The sequence below is a fragment of the Bufo bufo genome, chromosome 1 (genome assembly GCF_905171765.1).
Source record: "Bufo bufo chromosome 1, aBufBuf1.1, whole genome shotgun sequence".
Lineage (NCBI taxonomy): Eukaryota > Metazoa > Chordata > Amphibia > Anura > Bufonidae > Bufo > Bufo bufo.
In genome coordinates this window covers 454096324-454107005 of record NC_053389.1, presented here as the reverse complement: position 1 = coordinate 454107005, position 10682 = coordinate 454096324, and the positions used below count along the sequence as shown (strand labels likewise).

Below are 10682 nucleotides of genomic sequence, written 5' to 3'. Positions count from 1 at the left end.
TCATGAATTTGGGCTTACATGCACAGCCGTATTACCCCTCCATGTAAAATATAAGACATCCAGAGCAATGTATGTGGCCCTAATGTAGATTCTTACGTCTCCTTTTATATGGAATCAGACAGGAGAAAAAGTGTGGCATGTTCTTCTAGGTGCCATATTACAAAGGTAATATAAATTTTTGCAGATGAGACTAAACTGTGTAAAGTAATTAACACTGAAGAGGACAATGTACTGCTACAGATGGATCTGGATAGATTGGAGGCTACGTACATATGGTTATGTACATGGGAAGGAAAAATACATGTCACCAGTACATACTAAATGGTAAAATACTGGGTAACACTGACATGGAAAAGAAACCAGTGTCAGGCAGCTCGTGCCAAGGCCAATAAAATAATGGGTTGCATCAAAAAGGGCATAAATGCCTATGATGAGAACTTAGTTCTGCCACTTTACAAATCATTAGTCAGACCACACATGGAGTACTGTGTACAGTTCTGGGCTCCTGTGAACAAGGCAGACATAGCAGAGCTGGAGAGGGTTCAGAGGAGGGCAACTAAAGTAATAATTTGAATGATTATCAAAATTAGGGTTATTCACTTTAGAAAAAAGACGACTAAGGGGCGATCTAATAAATATATGTATAAATATATCAGGGGTCAGTACAGAGATCTCTCCCATCATCTATTTATCCCCAGGACTGTGACTGTGACGAGGGGACATCCTCTGCGTCTGGAGGAAAGAAGGTTTGTACACAAACATAGAAGAGGATTCTTTACGGTAAGAGCAGTGAGACTATGGAACTCTCTGCCTGAGGAGGTGGTGATGGTGAATTCACTGAAAGAGTTCAAGAGGGGCCTAGATGTATTTCTGGAGTGTAATAATATTACAGGTTATAGCTACCAGAGAGGGGTCGTTGATCCAGGGAGTTATTCTGATTGCCTGATTGGAGTCGGGAAGGAATTTTCCCTCCTAAAATAAGGAAAATTACCATCTACCTCACTTTTTTTTTTTTGCCTTCCTCTGGATCAAAATGCAGGATATCAGGCTGAACTGGATGGACAGATATCTTTTTTCAGCCTTATAAACTATGTTACTATGTTACTATAACATAATAAATTAAAAAAACATCTGGAAATTAGAATGTCTTAAATTGGTGCACATACAACCTCAGATGAATCACAAAACATGAAAAACAAAAATGAAGCCATAATAGAAAAAGGCACAGGCAAAAAAAAAATAAGTACACACTGGGAATCAATAGCTTGTAGAACAACCTTTGTCAGCAATAACTAAGATAATGTTTTCTATTTGACTTTATCAGTCTCTCACATCATTCTGGAGGAATTTTGGCCAATTCTTCTTCACAACGCTGCTTCCGTTCATTGAGATTTGTGGGCATTTCAGTGGGGCTGAGGAATGACCGGGTCATTGCAACACCTTGATTATTTTCTTTCAGCCATTCTTTTATAGATTTGTTGGTGTGCTTGGGATCATTGTCCTATTGTATGACCCTGGTTTGGCCAAGGTTTTGCTGCTGGTTAGATGGCCTTACATTTGACTCCAGAATACTTTTGTATACAGTTCATGGTTGACTGAATGACTACAAAGTGATCAAGTTCTGTGGATGCAAACCAGCCCAAATTATCACACCTCCATCGCTGTGCTTGACAGTTGGTATGAGGTGTTTATGCTGATATGCTATGTTTGGTTTTCACCAAACTTGGTGATGTGCATTATGGCCAAACATCTACAATTTAGTCTTTTCTGTCCAAATAATATGTTCCAGAATCTTGTTGCTTATTCAGATGCAACTTTGAAAACTTAAGCGATGCTGCCATGTTCTTTTCATAAAAGAGAAGCTTTCTCTTGGTAACCCCATCCACATAGGCCATACTTGTTCAATCTGTTTATAATTGCATTGTCATGAACTTGAACATTTAACATGCTAGGCCCTGTAGAGTCTTAGATGTAGCTCTTGAAATTTTTGCAATTTCTATGAGAATTTCACGGTCTGGCCATGGGGGGAATTTGCTGGCATATCTACTCCTGGGGCGATTGTAAACATTTTTTTTTATTGTTTTCCACTTCCTAATAATCTTTGTTACTGTTGAATGACTTTAAATTTTTTGGAAATGGCCTTATTAACCTTCCTAGGCAGCAACAATTGCTTTTCTAAGATCGTTTCTGATGTCTTTCCCCCTTGTCAATATAATAACACACGTCTGAATGCTCCAGACAAGCAAACTGCCAAAATTTCTCATTTTATAGAGGTGTTCACTCTTGCTAATGATCAGTGAATCAAGGGCATTTGAAACCTATGGCAGAGCAGATAATCATAATCACCGTTTTGCCATTCTGTCTCTTTTAGGCCACAAGCCACTTGAGGACTGTAGTCTACAAGACATCAGGACCGCGTGCAGGAGGTCAGGGTTCCAGCACAGGCAATACAGTTTACGGGGTTGTCCGATAATTAAAACTCTCAGGTGAGGCCTGTAATAGATTAAATAGAAAATCATCTTATACCCAGCTCTTTCTCAGGCACGACTCTCCACAGTGCAGGTTGAACATCCTGCCACTGCTTGTTTACAAACTGGAGTGGGGCCATTCCAATATGTGACTGTGCTGTTAGTACGGTATGGCAGCATGTAGGGCCCCGACATGTAGGATCTGTCATAATGGCCATACATGTTGTCACCCATAAAGAACCAATAATATCCAATGTCTTTCAATTTATCTCATGTTGCAATTCTTTCCCTATCCCGATGTCATCATACCACCTTAACAACCATGACTATAGATGACAAGGACTTTCTTGTTGCTCTTCAACACAATCTGAACTGGTTAATATGAAATCATGCAAAATGTTACCCTTGCTCATAATGAAGAAAATGTAGCATTGTGGCCTACTTCTCTGGTTAGTATTTTCAGTAAATAACCTCTGTGTTCTACCTATAATAGAAAGACACTGATATGTACTTGGACAATCATATTTCAATCTGTATTGGCCCAGTATGAAACAAGGAAAGCAGTAAAATGAGCTTTTAATATGTCATAGATACATGGAAGAAGATTAAATTGCTGAAATCCTTGGTCTTGTACCACTACTGAAAAAGTGCTGTAGAGTGCTTCAACTCCTTTGTTATTGACACAGCATTCTGACCAAACGGCAATGGCATATTATATGACATATTATATTTTGAAAGATCATTTTACTGGATGGCACCTTTAAAATCTATGGAGGATCTAAGACCATGCCAGGCATCCTCATTTTATGGGAACATCAAACTATAGACTCTGTCCGAGATGAAATCTTAAGGAAGGCCTCATGATATAATCTCTGAAGTCTACTGATTACCATGTACAATTTTAAGGCATATTAGAGAATATTATGGCGAGTCCTATTTAAAGTGGTTTGATGGAGTTGTCCAAACCAGGCTAAAATTGTGATGGAGTGGTCCATCAGTTGCAGACCATGGTTTCTTGTGCCTATCAAAAAATAACTTTTCTGAGGAACCACCCTCCAGCTACACAGGACATGTCCACTTTTAATTTCATTGTAAACTATGATACTATCATTACACACAGGACATATTAATGAGGTCTAATGGGTTATTTGTTATGCAACCCACATGAAATAATTCCAGTGGTGCATACTTGGCTCTAAAGTTATCTCTAAATGTTGGACCTTTGAGGTCCATTATATTGCCAAAGCCTGGGCCTACCAGAGGATCATCTATTGTACCTTGATGTGACCATAGTTAGAGTAAAAACACATATTGAAAGTTAGATGGTAGTCCACACTCAATACCATATAGTGCTTTTACAGGCACCACCATTTATGAGAACCATAGACATATGGTTTGCAATGGCAAGAGACATTTTATTTATAAAAAAGTTATATTTCTCATTACAAACAGCAACAGCCATTGCTGAAGTGAATGCACATAGGTTTCCTTACAATATAAAATAATTATCACAAAACGCATTTCAAGATTCATGGATATCACACATCTGCTGTACGTTTAAAATTATTTTCTAAATGACAAAGTGTGCTATATGTCATTTATGGGATATGAAAGGCAATACAAAAACAAGAATTTCACCATTTAGCATAGCATTTTTGGTGTTATCTGTAAAAAAACGAGTATTAATTACCACCAAAATGGTCAACATAGTCCAGTTAAATAAGATATGTAGCCGAGTAGAAATATAATTTAGGCCTGTAAATTATTGTCCTTTATATATACACATATACAATGCATTTCTCCCAATATGTAGGGATAGTAATCCTCTGATTTCAAGGAAATGTCTTAGTTTCAAGCACATGGCCTTGATCATTGTAGACATTGTTTAGAGCACGTGGTACACAGGTCGAGAATCTGAGGTTTCCGGGGTGCTGGGTATAGAATCAGTGCTGGTGGAGGGGGATGAGGAGTTGGAGTCGTGAAGAGGAAGCCCACATTGCTCAGCAGAGGTGATTCGATCCACTATATTAGACAAGCAGTCAAGGCTGGAGAGTGCTGAGAGTTTGTTTGTAGCAAAGGCTGTGGGATAGAAATGAGATAAAATTAATATCACAAGTATTTAAAGCCGGTTACATAAATGCATTGCTTAGTCTATAAAGTACAGTACATGGTCACCCAGAATTTATTAACTATAAAGTACAATCTGCTTTTTTTTGGTACTTACAAATTTACAACAGATGGAGACCTGTAGGTTAACTAATCCTGACATATGTCTACAGTTGTTACAGTGTTCAGTTTGTCATGTGCAGCAGAGCCGGGTTTGTCATTTAGCACAAACCATCACAATATTACACTGGAAATGCAGACTACTATGTTACCTAAATTTTGGTGACACTTAACAATAATAGCCACCTCTAAATGGTAATGTGTATAGTTAAATACTTACATGTAGATAAGTCAGAGCAGTAAGCATTGTCAAAGCTGTTATTTCTGCTGGACCATTGTGGGCTGCTGCATTCCATCTAGAAATAAAAAAATAAAAAGAGGATTATAGAACCAGTAATTCACAAGGATATAGCTTGCGCCCATTGCTAATACGTATCTGTACATTGCATTAGGGGCCCTCTGTGTTAACACCTTAAGCTAGAGATTTGGAAGAAAGATCCCATGTTCTTTTATGACATCAACTGGTGCTAATTCAGAGCTTTCTTGTAAAATGAGCAGCATGCCTAAATTGCAATCTCACAAAAATGTGTAACATGTTAAGCATGAAGAATGGATTGGGGCCGGGGGAGGCTCTACTAATTTAACTGGAGGTTTTTACCAAAGCTTCCCACAATGTCATAGATATAAACAAGCAGGAAACTCTACACTGCCTGGAAATGGAAGCTCACATGGGAATATGCAGCTCATTATGCTTCTTCAAAAATATCACATATTGTCTCTGTGGTCTAGCTGGAGTCTACATACAATGCCAGCTCAATGCCAAGCTGTATATACTTATAATTCAGTAGATCACTTACCATGCCATCTGAGCAGCTTGACAATGGACTATTAGGTTCAGAACAGCTTTGCCCTGGGAGACTGTAATAACTCTCTACTTGTTCTCTTAGCAAGTCTTGAAGGCTCTCTATGTACTTGATGGCATTTCTTAGGATTTCCACTTTGGGCAGCCTTTGGTTAGGGTTTGTAGAGGTGCATTTTTTCAAAGTTTCAAATGCATGGTTGACTTTCTTCAGTCTCCTCCTTTCTCTCATGGTGGCTGCCTTTCTCCTATCCATTGTAGAAGACTTTCTTTTGCAGGCTTTGCAAGCCCACATGAGACAGTGGCCAGCTTGGTGATGGCCGGTGGGGGCTCTCACATGCTCTTCTTCATCTGATTCCTGGAAGTCTTTTTTGTGTGCTCCATAGACAGACAAACCATGCTCAAAGTCATCTGTAAATTCCTCCTCTGGAGAAGGGATGCAGGAACTGTCATAGAAGAATTCGGATGGGGAAAAATGGCAACTGTCTACCAGATCCATGCTTTTGAGCTAGTAAATGAAAGTTAATGCTTGATCAGGGTGCAGCGACACAGGCTGAGGAGATACCTGTAGAGTTTCTTAGGCTGACTTCTTCAATAATTAGTAAGCCTAAGCTCAGTGTCTCTGTATTGAAGCACTAGCTTTATATATATCACCTTGAAGGGAGGTTGGTCCACTGAGACTAATTTCCATTAGCATATCCTAAAACATCCCCCTGCTGGGGCTGTCTAGGAAGACCCTCCCTCTCCAAAGTCTGGTTTCAGTTTATTAGCTTTTTGACACATTACTGTTTGTTTTAGGTTATTTTATATGAGCAAGGAAGCACATCATTTGGTTGCCTTCAAAATGCTCTATTTTCTACATCTCACAATACTTTAATGAAAAGTTGTCAGATTGAGATATTTCAATCGATTAATACTTGGGTTTATTTTTCCATGAAATAGAAATCAAGTCAAGATTAATTTTTTAAAATAAATATCAGGATATGTCATAAAAGGGATGTGAACTATGCAGACATTGTGATTGCAAGGTCACAAATTGTAATTTTTAACTTTATAATTATTGTTAAGCTTCTTAAGAAGGTCATGGTGCAACACGGAGTGATCAAACTGTATATGTGCACCCTCCATATGATGGAAAATGTCACTTGGGAACAGCTGTAAACTTCTATTTTGCACATAAAGTAAAGAAGTTTAATTGTAAATGAAGCAGTGTTTAGGTTCCCTTTCATACTCCTCTATATAGTCCGTATGAGCTATCTATTACTCTATGCATTGTATTTTATCTTTTCGGTTATAGTTATAGTTATAGTTATTATATATAGCATAGTTGTTATACATAAAGCAGGAATACTAGTGTGTAGGCTCCACTATATACTTATCTACATGTACTTTAAGATTTCTCTATCTATCTCATATCTATCTATCTATCTATCTATCTATCTAGACAACAAAGATATTGGGCAGCACTGCAGGCAAAGTGGAAAAATGGAGTGCCAGCGGCCACGGAAGCGATCCAACATCCAGATCAATGTAAAAATAAAAAATTCCACGGCACTTCCAAGAAACAATTGATGTAATAAACACATCAATTGTTTCTTGGAAGTGCCGTGGAATTTTTTATTTTTCTATCTATCTATCTATCTATCTATCTATCTATCTATCTGTCATCTACAGTATCTATCTATCTATCTATCTATCTATCTACAGTATCTATCTATCTATCAATCAATCATATATTCATCTGTTTATCTATCTATCCATCTGTTTATATATTAGATAGATAGATAGATAGATCCAAAGTGTTTGATATCGCAACAGTAGCCGGTAGCTGAATCTTTGCACAGTTCCAGATGGGCCCCAGCTGCTTCATGAATCTCCACCCCTGGTTCACTCAGTTCACACAACTAAATGACAAGTCTCCCAAAAGCTGCAGCACATCACTGGAGCTGTTAGGGGTAATTAAAGTGGTAATGAAGCCATTAGCAGGCTTTTGCCAAGGTGCAACAACACTTGGGTCACATTGAGCAGGCGGGCACATTTGGTTCAGGAAGGAGGAAGGTAAAGAGGATGTTAGCAATTCAGTGGGCACACTTTTCTGCATGGTTTTCTCACGTATAAGGCTTTAATGTATGCCCATTTACAATGGAAGGCAAATAGTCACTCTGCATAATGAATTTCATGTGTAATGTCTTTTTAGAAAGAAGATGATGAGGTCAATTTGCAATTGTTTGATGTTTTTAAATTCTTACTTGGATAGAGGCATTTGAAATGTGATAAAAGTCTAAAGAAAAAGTTTACTATGCTTTATGTGCTGTATGGAAAATTCAGTCTGGTTGCATTTCTTACTGAGCAGCGACCTTGTTTTGTACAATCATCCCTTTAGTTAATTTCTGTCATTTTCTTTATATAACTGACAAAATGTATACATAATATTCCATACAAATTTTTTAATTTTTTTATTTGTGCTTTATTTTTTTTATTGTGATATTGTACGTATTTCCTATTAGGTATATTGAGTACATCTATGCATATATAAATCCATTAAAAGGTATGTATGCTAATTATTATATACAGACCCACAAATTATTGTGGTAACTATATATCTACAAAATGCTAATTGCGATCATGATACATTATGAAAAAATAATGAAGGTCACATTTGTATTTGATTATGCACTGTTTATGTCTAATATACCTTTTTATAATAAAATATTTCATTGATTGTTGAATTGTCAAATATTATTCTATACACAACAATTTAAACTACTGAAAACTATTAGCAATCCTAATATGATTTAACATAATTTGGGTCATGTATTAATACTATATGTAGCATATAGATATTCTATTATTATATCATCTTAATAATATTAATGGAATTTCAACCTTCCTGAATTTTGCCATATTTATGCTGTAGTCGTAGGGCAGCTCTATCCTTTCATACATCACTACTGTTAATCTCTTAGAGAACACTTCTATGGTTATATATATATCGGTACATGGTGACTTCATAGCCACACCCCTAGTCTATAACTTTCATGTACTTTACTATATATATATATATTACATTGACTAACTTTATATTTTTTTTTATATGCATTTTTATTGTATCTATTTTATTTTGCTTTTACTTCCATCTATGATGTACCATAGAAAACAAACATTTTGACCCAAGACAACACAGCGATATTCTGTCTGCAGACCTACCGTAACTTGCTGTTAATGATATTAACATGTGTGGTTCTTATATTAATTGCACTACAGAAGGTAAACCCCCGAAAAGCAGCATTTATTAAAGTTTTATATCCATACACAACAGCTGCTATACCTTTTTATAGCAATAGTTTAGGTTATTATATTTGAAGCTGTGAGTGCGGTAGAAAATCTCTGTCTCCACTCAGCATCACCGGTTTATGTGTAGAGTGTATCCTTGAGGGATTACACTTTTCTTTTGTAAATTGATCTCCAAACAAATTAAGCAAAACTAAAGCAATTGGCAAGTGGAACTAAATGGGGCAAAAGAAAACACCAACTACAAGGTCAGTTAATGGGGCAGCAAAGAATCTGTACCTCTGGGATTTGGGGATTGAAGTGCTGAAAATGGGATCACAGTGCACCCAAACAAGGTCTGGACAAGCCTCATGTATCTTGTCATAATGAACTGAACTGTTAAGAAAAGAACAATGCCATGTCACCGTTCACAACATGGTCCTCTCATGTGTGAACAGATTCAGAAAATTCATTTATGTCAATTTTTTGTGATTTATTAAGCCTTTTAAATTATAATATGAAATCCCGTTCTTTATAATGGAAATCCATATTATAACCTCACCCAAAATCAATTAATAAAATGTTTTATTGTCTTAAAAAAGGATTGTTATTTAAATTCTTTTCAGAAACAGCACCTCTCCTGTCCATGGGCTATATGTGGTATTGCAGCTCAACCTTATTCAAGTGAATGAGAATGAGCTAAAATACCAAATTTTTGCCTTAGACAATAGATTTTTGCACAAGTTTTTTTAATTTTTCCTATTATTATTTGTAGACTAAAGTCTTTTGTGTATGAATTCTTTCAATGGTATTGTTTATAGCATGCTGTGTGATACCACAAATCAATGGTAAAAACTCATACATTTTGCTAGATGTATTGGCTCTTTTATACCTACACGCACTTGTGCCTCCCATGCTACTAGTATGGCTGTACTTCTGTGCTTTAACCCTTCCTTTCTTGAAGGAAGCTAAAATTCAGTAGCCCTGTGCTGTGTGTACTTCTCGCGTCCAGAGTGTGAAGACCGTGTGGGCTTTGGGTTCTGGGAACCCTGCACACTAAAGCAAACAAATTAGTACCTACTAAGGCTGCAGGAAGAACCTGTGTGTAAGACAGCTGAAGAAGACATTGGTTTCAGCTTGGATTTTGACTCCCAAGGGAGATCAAAGAGATGAATACTCTTAGCAGCTCTGGGAATACAAGGAGCTGCTAGTTCCTGCTACATGCTAAGGAAACATGAACAGGAGTAGGACAATGGAAAACCTTTGGATAACCCCTTTCTTCCACCATTTGCAGTATTTATGTATCAGTGTCAAGTGCTTGCGCTGTATTATATTTTATTATTATTAATTATAATATTTTTGAATATGTTGCATCAATAGGTATGCTCATTTAAATACAAGGAATATCTTACTTTTATATCGAAATTAAGATTATTATTACAACTGAGAGAAATAGCAAAATTAAAAACAATACTTGATAAAACATTTACACACAGAAAACCTGGAAGAAAAGACACAAGAACATATATTCAGATCTTTTTTTAAGTGTGGCATTTATTTTCTCATTAACTATTTTAAGTACATTTTTTAAATGTATTAGAATTAATAATTATTGACAATGGCAAACATTTGTAATGTGTTTTTCTCACAGGGAATCAAAGCACAGGAATAGTTGTATGGCTGGGGGATTCCATGGGAAGTCAGTGGCTGCTGTATATGCGCTCGACCACTCTATGGTCAATTTCATTGGAAGCCAATTTACCTATTTGTATATTTTTGAAATGTATGGGAAACCAGAGTGCCCAGAGAACACCCATGCAAATATAGGGAGAAGATACACAGTGGTTTCTAGTGCTAGAAATTTGATTGTTATTTTTTTTTCTCTTATGCGGTGAACAAAGTTGGGTTAGCGGTGAAGT

The 10682-nt window shown here is 36.7% G+C and overlaps 1 protein-coding gene across 1 annotated transcript; it reads right to left on the bottom strand.

The window, feature by feature from the left end:
- Window positions 1-3886: 3886 nt before the first annotated feature.
- MYF5 (myogenic factor 5) lies at window positions 3887-6087 on the bottom strand. The gene is made up of 3 exons (XM_040415714.1): window positions 5492-6087; window positions 4915-4990; window positions 3887-4547 (listed from the first exon to the last, which is right to left on the bottom strand). Exons 1-3 carry the CDS (start codon window positions 5990-5992, stop codon window positions 4354-4356), a joined length of 771 nt encoding a protein of 256 aa, XP_040271648.1. The 5' UTR covers window positions 5993-6087; the 3' UTR covers window positions 3887-4353.
- Window positions 6088-10682: the final 4595 nt, after the last annotated feature.